This window comes from Apus apus, chromosome 5 (genome assembly GCF_020740795.1).
Source record: "Apus apus isolate bApuApu2 chromosome 5, bApuApu2.pri.cur, whole genome shotgun sequence".
NCBI lineage: Eukaryota > Metazoa > Chordata > Aves > Apodiformes > Apodidae > Apus > Apus apus.
The window spans coordinates 2,751,341-2,767,614 of NC_067286.1; the positions used below are offsets into that span (position 1 = coordinate 2,751,341).

Genomic DNA, 16,274 nt, shown 5'->3' on the forward strand with positions numbered 1-16,274 from the left:
TCCCAACATCGTTTATCCAGCTGATAAGAGGGCAGCAAGACAAATGCTTTTCCTTCTGCCAGGGATTTTAAACACTGCTGTGACTAAGTTATTGCACACGATGCTGAACCACCTGCACACCACATCTTATGGATTAATGGGAACATCCCACCATCAGCTTTGGATCATCTTTTAAGAGGGGCCCAATGGTACTTAAGTATCAGAGCAGTAAGTGTGATGTCAAGACCAAGTTAAAAGCAGAATGGAATGCTGCCTTATCCAGTGCAGTAAAATGGAAGTTATGTTTTTAATAAGGCAGAAAGTTATTATCAAAGCTGGAATTAGGCACAGAAATTGGTGTTAGTACTCTTCATTAATTCTCTAGTATTATTTTTACTTACCAAAAAATTCTAGCAAGGCAGAAAACCTCTCCTGAGAGGCTGCAAGCACTTACACTAGCACAAAGTTGTTTTGTTGCAATTTTCTCAAACTTGATTCATTAGCCTAACAGGACCAGCCCTTCACTCAGGCTCAGTGAGCTTTCCTAAGCCACACTCCTGTGTCTAATGGTTAAAGACATTTTTAGTCTTAATCAAGTTAAAGACATTTTTAGTCTTAATCAAGTCTTCTGCACTGTCATACACCAAATGTCCCATGTATGATAGGACTGAAGACATCTGGAATTTAAACACAATGTGTAGTGACTCTATTTTTTACCTACTTCTTAGGCTTGGGCCAGTGCCTGCCAGAACAACCTTCTCTTTCAACTTTTTCTTTTTTTTGTAAGTGGAACAAATGGATATTTTTACCATACCTCTTTATGTTTGTGTTCTTTTCTCAGTGATTTTTTTAAAACTTTAGCTTCATATTCAGCTCTTGGATGATCCTGTGAAATAAGTCATAGTTAATAGAAAGCAAAATTATATGTTTTCTATATCAGCTACATACAAACTGTTTGCAGGTCGATTTACTGGGCACTTCCAAGTTTTCTAACTGCATTTTAATTCACTCAGTAGGTCATGTCAATCAATAGTTGGCTGTAATTAGAAACATGTTCAATCCTGTATCATTTGCAGTTCTACAGCAGCAACTGCAGAACAACCTGCACTCCCAATCAGCCAGCCCCTTGCAATGCTACCTGGATTAAATTTAATACATCAGAGAACAGAGCACAACCTGCAGACAGTGTGGCTCATACCATGTGTCATGACGCTTGGATTTTAATTGCCTATCTCTTAGATAAAAATTAAGATTTTGCATGTCATTAGCTGTCATTTCAGCAATCCTCAGCTCACGGGGGAAACGGTTAACTGCTGTCAGTATGGAAAATACTTTGGGATCCCAGAAAATCCTCAGTTGGGGTATTCCCTTAATCCTGTCTTGGACAGCATCCACCCGTTCCCCATGAGCGTTGAAGGAGAGGGTGTAGGAGATGCTTGGAATGAAAAGACAGCCAAAAGATTCAGCAAGATTCATGGATTTGGAATTCATGATCATCATACATTCACAAAAGACTCGGAATTCAGTTATGCATGGGATGGGAAACAGAAGGGAGCTGGAAAAAGTCTGAAGGAGTGGAGAGGGAGATGGCGTAAAGGCAAAGTAATCAGAGGGAGATGTAAAGAAAATCCGATGCTCAAAAAAAGAAGAGGTAGAGATCAAAAGATGACATCAGTAGACATGTAATAAAAAAGGTAGGAGCAATTAAAAAAAAAAAACAACAAACGTTTTCCAAACCTTGACTGCCTCCTTCAGGAAACCAGAAAAAAACCCACGAAAAACAAGAAAAAAAAACAAAAACAAAAATTTGATTACTGAAATGTTGCAGGTCATATTGGATTTATATTTTAAATATTACATAAAACAGGCATAGGTACAGTGGATGGCTAGAGACTACCAGAGAAAATCAGTCTACTCATGTTCTACAACACCCATGAACATTCCTGTAAGCACTGGATGAACTAGGGGTCCCTAAAAACACCAGAAGATGAGACACTTTGGGTTTCAGTGTATCACTTGAAACCCCGACTCCTCACTGTGATACTAGTTTCAGCCAAATCAGAAAGAGGAGGAGCTTAAATTCTTTGCCAAACTCATGACTGCATTATCTAGAGTTGACAATACAAAACAAAGAATAAACTATACTGTATTAGCAGCTGCTGGTTTAGCTGTGTAGGGCTCTGAACTCCGACATGAAGGGAACAGACATTGGAAAGATACAGTTAATCCCTTCTACTTTCATGTAGGCTAACAACGAGCTACCAAAAATAGAAGAGCAGTATAGTATCCAGGAAATAAATCCCTTTATTGTCTCCCAGTAAAACAGGTATGATCTAGCAAAGCACATGGCATAGGGGCTGCTGACATAGTGCACCTAACTATGCTATGGAGGAGATAAACATATTAAGAGGAGATCATTCAAGCAGCAAGATTTTGGGGGTGAGGGAAACAATAACTGTGCCAGGCTCATCCAGCTGCATAGTGTTAAACCCAGGGCTGGGGAGGTTTTTGTTTCCCGTGAGCAGTATTTGTTGTGTATCTATTTAGAACATCTAGAGATATGACAAGGGCAGTCATACTTCTTTTAATAACAACAACATGAAAACAAAAGAAGCTGGCAGGCCAGCAGACAAGGTGGTGAACCCCTGCACAGCCCATGGGCCCCAGCTGGGATCCCGCAGGGAGGTGCTGGCAGCACAGCTCGTCACCTACCACGGGAAAATGGAAGGGACCTGCTGGGACTGTCTAGGAAGGTGTTTTCCCTTTTTGGAAAGCCACAAAATTAAAAAGAAAAAGGTGGGATGCAGCTTCTCAGCTGGCTGAGGATTTTGCCTCCTTTCTTTCTAAAACATTGTTGATTCTTAAGACCTTTTTTCATCCAGATTTGGCCCTTGTCCCTTTCATGTTATTTAGCACACTCAGTGCTAAATTTCCCTGGCTAGGGAAATTATATTTATATCTTTTTTGGCAAATGAAAAAATAAAATACACTTCCACACTATGTCCCTCCCAGTGACCCAAGCCCACATGTCTGGTATTATTGTCTTAGGTATTTTCCAAGTCAGGGCTTGATCCTGGATCGTTTAAAGTTAATAAGAATTTTTTGGTGTTTTTTTTTTTTTTTTTCTTTTTTACAATGCTGTAACTTTATCAACTTCAATACATTTGTTTCTGATTTACAGCAGTGGGAGATGAATGAGGTCCTTGGTTGTTAGCACCCTGACATCAGCCCAGGAGAAACATCTGAGCTGTATGTTCCATGCCTACGCTGCTAGGTGTGACCCGACTACACACTTCAAATAAAATGACATGCTGAGGCTATACAATTATGTTGCCATGGCAACAAGAGGTACTAGTCATACCCTTGCTATAAAAATCTCAACTAGTTCATGCATAGGATTTTCCTTTCTTCTACATGACAGATCCACCCCGAGAGGAATTCCTCGTGAGTCCATGTCTCTAGTCTCGGGGCAAGGAGCTATTGTAACACCTCGGTGGAAATCAAAGAGTCAGAACTGAAGGGACAAACCTCCTCCTCTTCAAACCCAGTCAGGTCCCACCTGTAGTTGAGACGCATCTGTTTTCTCTTCCAGTGCTCCATAAAGGTGGCAGCTGAAACGACAGTTATTGTCGATATTCACCAGTTAACTTCACTTTTGTTACTCTTTTATCCAACAGCCACGCCAATCTGGGAATACCAAGGAAGAGTGCTAGGAGCCAAGCTTTTTATGCAGTCAAGCTCAAAGGAAGGGCATTTCTTACATCCACAGTTTCATGTAGAAAGATGCTTATGATTTTTAAGGGGTGTGAGAAAGTCAGACATGCAAACTTCTACTTGTATGTGTGACTAACAATATTGTTGGTCTTCACCTGCACATCATTCCATCCCTAAGTCCACACAAACCTGTGTTTTATCTATACAAAACAGGAATGATTTAATGAGCCTCGTACTGATGGTATAGTTATTTTCTCAAAGATATCAAGATAAGCTTTTAAATCTTGTTATAATTCCATCTCTCTAGTGATTGTAATAGTATCTTTAGCTCCAACCATCACACCCAAACCCAAAAGCTCATGCCAGTGTGAAAGCTGCAGGTGGGCAGACTGTTAAAGAGGAAGCCTTTAAGGGTTTTGACCAGTACAAACACTGCCATTTGCTTTTTGATGGAGGAGACTTAGAGAAAAGAAACCTCGTCGAAGCAATTCTTGAGTCCCAAAGACAGGTCTATATCAGTGTGTCTGCCTGAGACCGGGTGAGTTCTCAGAGGACATATTTAGATGCTGGGAATACACCAGTGTTGTTTAATAAATAAGTGGTTATGAAAGAGGCAAGTCTACCAAGAAATGGTGTTCCCAGGGGAGTTCTCCTCAGTGAGTATTAACAGATGTGCTCAGAAACATCCGTATCCAGAAAAACCCGAGGGAGGGAGAGGGGAAAGGAGTTGAATAGAGAGGAAAGGACACCCTCTTGACTGGAACCAGCCTAGGGCCATGACATTCATTCGCCTTCCAAGCAAAACTCTCACATGCAGAGGATAAAACTAAGCTCCTTTACAAGCCATAGGACTCCTATAAATCTGGATGGCCACATCTGTATCTTAAGAGGGTCTATGTCATGGCCCTGGCATAGCCTCCCCTCTTCCCTGCCACGTGCAGTTCTCACACCAGGGTCTGCAGCTTCCACGTACAGTGAGAAACACAGAAGAACAACGAGGCATCATTTTTAAGTGCTACTAGAAATCCTGCCATGGCACTGACTTACAACAGTGCAAAATGAAGAAGCTGCATCTGAAACTCAGCCAGCTCATTGCAAAAGCCCTGGGTGAATGTGCCAGGTAGCAATGCAGCCCTGCTCTGCCAAGCCCACCTGCATTTCTGTATCTCATCCAGGCCCTTAAGTATAAGTGGAGGTTAAAAATTCCCAAAGGCTACTGTCTGGGTGAGCTTATCTGGATTCTTTGACATTTTTAGTGCCATTTAATACCACACAACACTGGGCCACAGTCCATGTTCAATGCTGAACTTCTGACTGGGGCCCTGCTCAGTGCTACAGCTTCTTTTAATGCTCCTGAGTGGAGTTCACAGAATCATGGAATGGTTTGGATTGGAAGGGACCTTAAAACCATCTAGTTCCAACCCTCCTGCATGGGCAGGGACACCTCCCACTAGACCAGGTTGCTCCAAGCCCCATCCAGCCTGCCCTTGAACACTTCCAGGGATGGGGCAGCCTCAACTCCCTGGACTTCTCCAGGGGGCTACAATACCTCCATGATACAAAGAAAAAAAAAAAGCTTGGCCAAATGTTTGCTCACAATAACACTCTCTAACTTTTCTTGCTATGCTAAGGGTGCCCTGGGTCACCTGGTTATTTGCATCTCTGCTTCAACTCTTCAACAGTACATGAACCTAATAAAACTTCTCATGTGCAGGGGTGCTCACAAATGGCACTGAAGACTACATGTGTGCCTACATTTAGAGACAGAGAGTTTTTCTTAATACTATTTCCTTAAAAAATAAAAGTGCTTGTTTCATTTTTTTTAAAAAATCAGTTTGATACATTCTTCAGAAATGAAACTTGCAATAACATAAACATGGAAAAAGTTCTGAGTTTCCCAATTCAAAAAGTCCTTTTTCAAAAAACATTTATTTTATATGGTATTGTACCACAATAAAATTCACTGTTGACCTTGACAAACTTGAGAAATTTCACATCCTGCTCCAAAACTATCTCAGATATCAAGTCAGATTTTGTACAGGGAGACCTTGCTCAAAAAGACACTGCTTTAAATTAAATTATGTTGAATTGTACTAAAATCAGTTCAGATGAATGGTGATGTAAAAGCAGCTTCCTGTGTACTAGAACAAATGAAAACCCTACCTATGCTTTCAGGATTAAATATAATCCAAAACAGGTTCTTTGCTAACTCACAAGAAGGTGTACACAGCATGGGCAAAGATCACCTTATACTGCTCTCACTGATGCTGGGAGTATGTGGCTATCAAACTTCAAAGCTGGGGGGAATAACACACATTTCCCTATTTTCTGTAGCTTCTCTGTGTAGGGCTCCCAGTTACAAACATGGGGTTTGGACCCCACCAGCTCCCACTACCTTAGCAGGCCCTCTTAGACCCCAGTGAGGACAACTGGAAGGTCCCTTCCTCTAGCAACTGATGCCCGAGCAAGTAGGTCCCCATACCTCCCCTCCAGCAGGGAGGAGAAACCTCCTCAATAACCATTCTTGAAGACAGTCTCACAAAGATGAGGGGGTTAATATTTTTTGAACCAGGTTCTACAGACGTGCCAAGAAAGGTGAAGTGACATGCTCCAAGTCCAAGGGCACTCAGCATCAGAAAACGCATCTCTAACGCCACCGCTCCCACCTCACGGTCTGTATGCACGATGTCTGCCTGCTGATAAAACTTAATTGCATCTCAGAGCACACTCAAGAATCAATGTTGGTTTGTCCTGAGACACTAAAGGCCATTATGCTTCCCTGCGGAGTCCTCCCCTCAACCCCAGAGAACATTACAACATTTCTTCTCTAATGTTCTAAAGTGGAAGCTGGCGCTGCAAATAGATTTCTTTTTTCTTCCCCTTTTGGCAAGCTGAGCAATCCTGTTAATGAAATTTTGACATACCACACAGCAGTTTTATGACAGATGCTTAACAATTTCATTTGATATTCATCTTGAGCAACTTTTTGAATGTTAGCCTTCGGTCCAGAATATAAATTTGGAGGTGACAGTTTCATGGGAAGGAACAAAAAAAGAGAGAAGTTCTTTATATAATTAACTGCCTGAGTATAAATACACTGCTTTATCTCTTCTGTTTCTTCCTGTTGTATTTTAAATAATTAAAAGCTTAAGATGAAGGCGTGTATCTTCTTACCCCAGAGAGCCATGAAGACTGAGAAGAAGACAGTTGCAGGGTTATCAAAGAGATGACTGGCTCGAGCAGTTGCACAAGCAGAGCTCATCTTCCAGTAACTGCACGTTCTGTCACATAAGGGACACATGGTGATGTTGTTTCTCTGGTCACACATTTCCATACTGCAACAAAGCAACAAGATATGGAAAAAGCAAGGTCAGTATGGCTCCATCTTCCATGATGATCTTTGTTTCCTGTGCACAGCAGGTCTGTGGGACCATCAGGTACTGCCCATCCCAGCTCTTGCCCCAGTGGGCAGTTCTGCCCATAACCAGCACCATTGTAGGGACTGAAATCCTAGGCAAGGCTGCTGATTCCCTCCATCCTCCCACTTCTATGCCAGGGAATGAGAGCATTAGGAGAGGCATAAGGCTCTCTGCTTTTTACTGTAGCATCTTACAGTAAAAAACAACAACCAAAAAGCAAGTAAAAATCATTCTGGGTTTGAAATATAACTACAACAATAGATAAAATACAAGGGAAGTGCTGAGTATCAAGAGACTGGAGTTCAACCAATTTAACTTCTTTGCTCTCCATCTGTGAAATAACAACAGTGACACTCCCTTTGATTTTCTTCAACTGCTGGATGCAGTACAAAGCAATCTTAATGAACAAGAAAAATTTATCTGTTTCTTCCTAGCCATTATCTGCTTTGTTACCCAGTGCTCATGCTGGGACAAACGATGCAATTTTCATCTACAGCTGATGATGCACGTAGGGCAAATAATACAAAATCACAGGGCTTTAAAAATATTCTATTACAAAACGTATTCAAAAATTAAAATTAGCAAGACTTCAAGATCTTGTTCATCTGACAACAATTGCCTATTTTAGGCATGGATATTCTTGATTCATCTTTATGTCACACAATGCCCTCCTCAGCATTTGATGATGGGAAGCACTAAACCCTGTCATTAGCAGTATTTTTGTGGTTTGCTTGGACATAATGATCTGAGTTAGGAAAAAAAGGAAAAAAAAAAAAAAAAAAAGACACCTGAGCAACTGGCCAAGAATTATTTTTAGTACATCAGTGCAAACTCCACAAGTAATATTAATAAATGCTAAGGATTTAGAAATGTGCTGTGGTTCTGCTGCCCACTCGCAGCCCTGGGTCATGCTGGTTGGTGGTGCTGCAAACTCCTCCATCCATGCAGAGGTGGCTTCATTTGATGCACAGCTTCCAAAAGATGAAGAGAGCAAGAGGTGGGAGCATCTTGTATTCTGGCAAGTGCCAGACAGAGCTGGGGAAGCCACAGCCAGCAAACATGGATTATTAGGGTGTGTGGCTACGGGTGACACAGGGCAAGCCCTAGAAACTATGAGGCAGAGTTTCAGATGTGCTCACCCTAGATATTAGGGACAAAACATTTCTAGAGAAAGGCAATGTTTTACTTTGAGTTTCTGGTGGCTTCCACCAACAGAACCTATTTATTCCTCTGTTTTACCTTGGTATGTTCTCATCCACAGTTGCACAGCCATATAGGAAAACGATAATCCCGACAATTGAAGCTGGAATAAGCATTTGTGTATAAACTCCCAGCCAGGCAAAATACAGTCCAATCTTCTCTCCAAAGTATTTTCTGAAATACATTTTCAAAAAAAGAAGTGTGAGAGAGAAATGTTTCCTACTTCTTAATATAACATGGCTAAAATTACAAACTGCAGCTGGATTAAGCATGGAGAAAGTAAGAGCTGATGACCTGTGGGAATTTTTTTCTTCTCAGAGGACTCTCTTTCTCATGGTGCTTGGAGTTAATCCAGAGATACAGGCACCATGAAAACCAGTCAATCCAACCAGTCATTATTTTGCCCTCTGTGCTTCTGCTATAGAAATTGGTATCTGTGAATCTTCTTTGAACTGATAGTTTTGAAAAAGCACTTCATTTTCTCCAGAGAGTCTCAAGAGCAAAAAAAAATCATTAAAAACATGTCCTCCAAAAGCTATCACCACAAGGTAGGACACATCAGGATATTTCTAAACCCACAGGAAGCCCCTCCCAACAAATTTTCCATTCTCTGGAGTCCCCTGTCGTGGCACCCAAGGGCAGCATCCCCTCAGAGACACCTGCACCAGCATCACCATGCATGGACCTTAAGGGCTGAGCTCTCACCTCACCAGGTCGATGGGCTGGTATTTGTAGAAGACTCCGTAGCTTGCCCACTCCTCACACAGGAGCTGGAAAACACAAAAACAAAAGCTAAAGCACCACATACACCAGTATTCTTCTCCTTTGGTCCCAACAACCTGCAGAGCTCACAGTGTGGATCCGGTCTCACTACTTTGTGGTTTCAACCCATCATCTGCCAATACATGCAGGCTGCATTAAGTATTAAAACCAAATTTGATTATTTGACATGTTGTAATACAGTGATTAATTCCAGTACATTAAAAGGCTCTTCAGCAACTGAGCTGATGGATAACCATAGCAGAGACAGGGAGAGGAGTCCTGATTTTATGATCTGTAGCAAGTATCTAGCAGAACGGATGTGAAAGATAAATATGCTTTGAGTTACAAGAGAGAAAAAAACCTAAGAATAAACCAGTTTGTTTTCACCATGCAAACTAGAATATTCAGAATCCATCTAGAGAAGCTGTGCAGAGGTTCCTCAGAGGCTGCATTGAAGAGCTTTTCAGCTTTAAACTAAAAGAACATGATGATTTCCACTCATCCTTTTGGTTAGGATACGGGCCAAGGAAAACAATTATTCCCATTAGAGATTTAGAAAATTGAATCCCTCACAAAAATAGGTTCCTCTGAGACCTTCAACTTATCCTTTACTTTGTAAAATATATAAATAGCTCCTCTCAGATCTGATTTCGTTCTTAATTCAGCTCAGCTAAAAGAGTAAACAAGAAATCAGTGTGTGTACAAAATACACCAGAGAAGACAAAGCGTGTGTGCTGGCCACCCAGCCATCACCTCCTCTGTGGGACAAGGGGAAGAGAAGCTTTGCATCTGGTTTATGCCTCCCTTTATTACTTCTCTCCCTGCTCCAACCCAGTGACATGAACTTGGTAGCAGGATGTTCCTGGTCCAAGTACTGGTATTTCAAGGAGATGCTTTGATGTTCACTTGTGCTTTCATTAATTCATCTGGTGATATCATAATATTTTTCCTTTTCCCTCCTCTACTGCTCTCTCAAAAGTAAAAACACAAATTGACTGCTACCCAGGTATTTCTTTTCATCGAACACTGAGTAAAAAAAAAAGCAAAAGAAAAGCAGAAAATTTCAGAGCTCAGTTACACAAACCATCATGGGTGGGTGAGGGCTGCACAGCGAGCTCCGCTGTGGAAGGAACTCAACAGGGAACCAAGACCTAAACCAGTTATTGTTACAAGGAGGGCAACGTTATTAATCTTATTCATGGAAGAACAGACCAAACAGGATGTTACTGCTTAGATCTGCAGGCTATTTCATCATGAAAAACTTGACAGATGTCAGCCTCCTACATCCCTCCCGTGGAACACAGCAAGCACAGGCGGCCAGACTGGCCGTCCCGCTCCTGCCCGTGCCCAGTCCTGCTTCTCACAGTTTATCACAGAGAAGTCCCACAGCCAACAACGGGTCTAAAGCACTTCTGCAATTCTCCTGCCAAATCCTTAACACAGACTTTCCAAGCTGAACTTTTCGGGCAAACGGTTCAAGTCATTCAAGAAATACAAGTTCTTGACTTTTACAGAAATACGATGTCAAAAATATAACCGGACTGTGGATTTTCCCCTCTGCAACTCAAGCCCATTAATCTTTATTAGTTTCTTTCCAAGAGTAAGAGCAGAAACTGAAACCTAGAGGCAGGCCTTTATTAGACAGCAACATTCTCACAAATTTTATTTTTATTCTGCTTTAGATTTCCTTCAATCATGTTTCCAATAGTTTAAGGCCAGCTGCCTATGTCTGGGAAACAATTAATGACTCGGGACACCTCGACATCTATGTGTATTAGCTAAGACCCTTCCTTTTATTATTCTTGTTACTTCATTTTTACAAGCTAAGCTTGTGCTGGAAATTAGATTCCTTTCCAGTGATCTAAGCTGGTCAGGCGTATCAGGAAAGTACTAAGCTAAGAAGATTTTGCATCAGTGCCATGTTTTCAGTTTTGTACAGCACTTCAAACCACATTTGTGCCTAAAGTACAAGTGAATTATCCCATTTATCCTGACATTTATCAGTCTCATACTCAAAGCACAGCTTCAAAGACAATGATTAGAGGAGATCAGTGCAATAACCCTAAATATTTACTTCATTTCTCTGCCTCAAATCTTTAATTTTGCAGTTAAAAAAGGCACAAGCCTGGCCTAGCACTGGATTAGATTAAAGAAAGCTCCAAGATACCAGAAGAGATGAGCCAAAACACACCAAAATATTATCTGATGGAACTGGACATCAAAAGCCAAGGTAAATATATCCAAACACGCAGTGAACTTGTGAAATGAGTGAATTTGTGAGGCTTGAAAAGTTCATAATAAAGATGACAATCCAGACACTCAGAGAACAGGACTTTCATCCTATTTTTGGCTGAGCAACGCGTTGCTTAATAGCCAAATGGCAGGTATGTGGTATTTTGAAGACAAATCAGCAGAGGAGAGGAAATACCAGTTGCTGTCTTTTGATGAGCCATTTGCATTAAGGTCTAGCAGACCTTTAATTCTGGGTACCTATTTTTATACAATTGTTACACAGTTTTATCTTTGGATCTGCTTTTCCCACAACCTGAGCCCACGCTGATCCGCAGAACTTCCCCTGAAACAAACTGGGGAGGCAAAGGTTCAAGTCTGGAAGCCCAGGAGATGTGGGACCCAAATGTAATAGCTCTTCCTGAGAGAACTGGTTGCAACTTCTCTACTTCAGTTTTTGTCTGATACATTGAAATAAAAGTCTGTCTTCTCTAGAGAAGTGTGATCAGGAGTATGTAGTAATTGCACTTGGAATTTAAGAAATCGACATTTCTGCAAAGGGTAAAAAAAAAATGTTTTTTCTTATGAGAAGTATTTTCTTAGTATAATTCCTGCTTGTTTTACTACAATGAACATATACTTTTCAGTATACAAGCAATAAAACCACAGTTTAAACCAGACTGATGCAAAAAGTGATGCAATGCATCAGTTTGCATCCACAGGGCAGCTTCTGGCTGAACAGCACACATTAAAGCTTTGCTGAGAGCATCTCATTTCTGATAAATGTTCAGTAACTTTTATGCTTAGGTTTTCAACTGCCTCCCCTCCCCCCTCCCCAGCCCCAGTTCTGATCCTCACACTCCAGATCAGCAGCACATTAATTCAGCACATGTTGCAGTACTGAGACCAGAGGTTGCCACCAAGCAAAGCAGGATTTATGGGTACCAGCTCATCAGAGCTGGCCTGAAATTACATCATGTGAACTTTATTATGAGGAGTTACATGTGAATGGTGTCAATAGCCTTACCAACATGAAATGTGTCCTTATTGAGCACAGTAATTTATACATATCCATACCATGTTCCACACTTGGGCAAATTTAAGCACTGGAAAGTACTTTTGTCCTTCCACTGCTTTGTATTTAGTGCCTTTTTGTGGTGTTTTCTATGAAGTGCTGCCAAATGTCCAGATTCCCAGAGGTGACCCCTTCAGGCTGGGACCCTTGTGAATATGTTAAACCCCCTTCATATCAACTTACTTTTCTGTCATTAGGTTCAACGTTTTCCCCTTCATAGTCACCCTTTAAAAAAAGAAAATCTGCGTCAGTCAGCGCGTCTTGCCCAGAGCCACGATGCATCTTGCATACCCATGGATCCCACTCACTTAATGCATCAAAACCAGAAAAAGCAATCTGTAAAATAATGCTGTATTTTAGGAGTTCATTTGTCATAGCACACTTTGTCTTCTGTCGTCAGGCGCATTAAGAAAGAGTAATAGTGTCTGTCACTGGGGTAAAAGGAATGAATAAGTGATAAAGGTGGCCTGAAAATGTCAAGGGAAAGGATGTGGTATTGCCATGGTATTTGGGGTTCAGCTCAGTCCACTTGAAAGAGAAGAGACCAGCTGAGAAAGCTGATCCCTATCCAGACTCTCCAAACACTCAGGGCTGATTAGATTTGAGGTATTAATTTGGAGCTATTTTAAAATATGATAAAGGAGTAAACGAAGACAATAAATAACTTATATACAACACTATCAGTAGCTGTCTAAAGACATGAGACAAGCACATGCAGAGAAGTTTATTTAACCCTTCTGGATTTCTGAGTGATATCACTGTATTAAGAGTGCCTGACATGCATGATAAACATCAGGCAGATAAAAAGGCTGTTCTGGTCTCAGTTACACCAAGGTGCCATGTAAAAGCAGTGCGAGTGAGGGGAGCAGAAAACTAGGAAGACACACTTCATCTTCACATCCCATGCCATGTCATAGAATCATAGAATAATTAAGGTTGGAAGGGACCTTAAAGATAATCTAGTTCCAACCCCCCTGCCATGAGCAGGGACACCTCCCACGAGCTCAGGTTGCACAAAACCTCATCCACCTGGCCTTAAAAACCTCCACTATCTTCTCTGATGAAAAGCCCCTCCCCAGCTTTCCTGGAGCCCCTTTCAAGTACTGGAAGGTGCTCTAAAGTCTCCCTGGAGCCTTCTCTTCTCCAGGCTGAACAGCCCCAATTCTCTCAGCTTGTCTTCATAGCAGAGCTGCTCCAGCCCTTTGATCATCTTGGTGGCCCTTCCCTGGACCCTCTCAAACAGCTCCATGTCTTTCTTGTGCTGAGGGCCCCAGAATTGTACACAGTGCTCCAGGTGGGGTCTCACCAGAGCAGAGTAAAGGGGCAGAATCACCTCCCTGGCCCCACTGGCCACACTTCAAGCCCTCCTGTAAGGGTCTAGCTAAGAACATGTGTGTGTGTGTCAGTTCTAGTCACGCTTTAAGCTCTAAGTAAAAATGTCATCAGGATCCAAATGCCATGCACCTCTGATAGGATGGAAGCCCCAGCTTGGGTTTGAGCACCACCAGAATTCCCCACCTCTCTCTAAACCTCTCAATGAACGCTCTAGTTGAACACACTCTGACACCTGACTGAACTGCTCAGAAGCAGATTTCATCAGTAAGAAGGTGTGCAGTCTCATCCAGTTCCATGGACTATGTCAGTTCAAATTCTTGCTAATGGTTTTATCTCCAGTGGCAACCAATGGCACGGACACTCAGCCACTGACAACTCTGTACTTGCAAGGGGGATGCAGGGAGATGTGAATGAGAGAACCAGCCACCTAGTGCCCCAGGAGTAAATATGTTTCCTAGCACTGGTGCCAGGGATCTCATGAGCAAAGGTCAGGAAATAAGAAAAGCATTTTGTTTGCTAAGCCACAGAAACAACTCCTCTAACATTTCATTCAAACATCACTTGTTTGAATCATCAAAGGTAGAACAGAGGTGGGGAATTCATTGCAAGTGATCTGAGTTATGGGAACAACCTGCAGAACTTACTGCAGTCGTGACACGAGCGAGCAGAGGGTCAAGATCCAAACATCCATGTTTGGGATGATGCCATTAATATGTGACACATTAAGGATTTCTTAGTGTCAGACAATAAACATGTGAAAAATATTCCAAGATCACTTACGTCATGCAAAGGATATGCAGCACTGTAAACTCCATTGGCAAGCAGACTGGTGATCCCTTGAAAAATAAAGACATGCTAGTTATTTACCATTTCATGGTTAGACAGTCTCACTTTATCATCCTTCCTGGAAACTTCCCTCAAAATAACAGACATTTGGTCAGACAGTGCTTTTTCTGCCATCTCGTTCCTTCCCATGTAGTTTCATTTTTAATCATATAGGTTATTAAACATGACTCACTTTATGAAATGGAAAACTGCAGAGAGCAAGAGGAAGTCATATATATTTGAGAATCAAGAATTAGAAGCCAATGACTTGAAATTAGTCATTAAAATAAATTACATTTTCTGAAAAGTCAGTTTGATTTAAGGGCAAGCCTGCAGATTGGAAGGTGTGTAGCAGAAGGCTGGATCACGAGAAGAATACGGCTGGAATGGATGGCACACGGGAAGAGGCAGAGGCACACATCACCCACACAAAGGTTTGAATTCAGATTTCAGATTGATTAGAGGATTTGTAGGGAAAGCCTTTGCAAAGCCCTTGGCGTAATACTTACCATATTTACCACATTTTCGTCTTTTATTTAAAAGGGTAGTTTCCTTCTTTCTTCCCTCTCCTTTCCCTGTTTACACATCCGTTTATTAGTGACATGCATGAGGCTGAAAGCAATTAATGCTTCATCTATAAAATGTTTGTGGCACAAGGGACTTTGAGGAGTTTCTCCTCCCCAGCTTTGGAATCACTCCTTAACTCGGGGCCAGAGTACGGGTAGGTTGGGAGGAGTTAAGGTGTAAGGTTGGAGGAGCAGAACCACGAGGGGCTGCTGGACATTGCAACTAGTTGCACCATTCCCAAAAGTGACTGGGCAGGACCTGGACCTCTGAGGGCTGTAGCACATCACTTCTCTAACGTTGTGGCTGCAGCTGCTGGCATCAATATAGCTACTTCCAATTATGGAGCAGTACCCACGTCGTGTTAGCCCTGAAGACACATTTGGGGATTCAACGAACCTGCCTTGGGTGCTGAATCAGAGCTAAGTCAAGTGCCTGTTCTGTGCAAGGCTAAGCTGATGAATGCCAATAAAAATAACCATCTGGCCACTGGCATTGTGGAGAATTTAGAATGATTAAGAAAAGAAAAATTATATGCTACAGTGTGCTCCACGTTGCCCATCAATTCATTGCTCAGAGGAGAGTGTGGGACTAGATTTGAAGGAGCAGTGACTATGAACCAGGAAAAAGATCACTGGAGGTTCACCGGGATATTTTTCTTGAAATGAGATATTTTTTTTTTCCAAGCTCATTAACATTTTTGAGATACTAATCACCTGCTGGAGGAACTGCTCCAGGAGTGCACAGTATCCTGCAGTGTCATTAATTTTCAAAGCCCCAGTGATGATTATACAGTACTATGAATTGCCTGCAAATGTTTCCACGTAAAAACCTGCAGCTTCTGGCAGAAACACCTACTGAGCAGATAAACTATTTTTCCAGGGCTGTGGGACCAACTGAAGAGCTACATAGCACCCTTCTACATACTAGCATCCAACAACGAAGGCAGATTCCCACTTTTACAAACTTGCAAAATAAATAACAAAGAGTGCAGTGTTCACTGGGCAGCCCTTTTTCCTGCTGAGCAGAAACGTCGTAGCCTTATCTGTGTTTGCTCAAATCTGTTTGCAACCTTTGCTGGGTTGCAACCCAGCATTCCAGGGCTGGAATACAAAGGACCTGATTGAGTTATGCTTAGTATGCCCATGGACAGGTTGGCCTAAGGACATTTT

The 16,274-nt window shown here is 41.9% G+C and overlaps 1 protein-coding gene across 3 annotated transcripts in view; it reads right to left on the reverse strand.

Annotated features, from left to right (window-relative positions):
* ANO1 (anoctamin 1) overlaps positions 1-16,274 on the reverse strand; it is an 82,670-nt gene that overhangs the window by 18,052 nt on the left and 48,344 nt on the right. For 2 of the 3 annotated variants that reach the window (XM_051621666.1, XM_051621665.1), the window contains exons 8-15: positions 15,048-15,113; positions 14,494-14,549; positions 12,562-12,603; positions 9,018-9,082; positions 8,352-8,486; positions 6,868-7,028; positions 3,508-3,590; positions 794-865 (exon numbers count right to left, since the gene is read on the reverse strand). In XM_051621666.1, coding sequence (XP_051477626.1) covers positions 794-865; positions 3,508-3,590; positions 6,868-7,028; positions 8,352-8,486; positions 9,018-9,082; positions 12,562-12,603; positions 14,494-14,549; positions 15,048-15,113 — 680 coding nt within the window. The remainder of the gene's footprint in view (positions 1-793; positions 866-3,507; positions 3,591-6,867; positions 7,029-8,351; positions 8,487-9,017; positions 9,083-12,561; positions 12,604-14,493; positions 14,550-15,047; positions 15,114-16,274) is intronic. The other variant, XM_051621667.1, reaches the window with a different exon arrangement.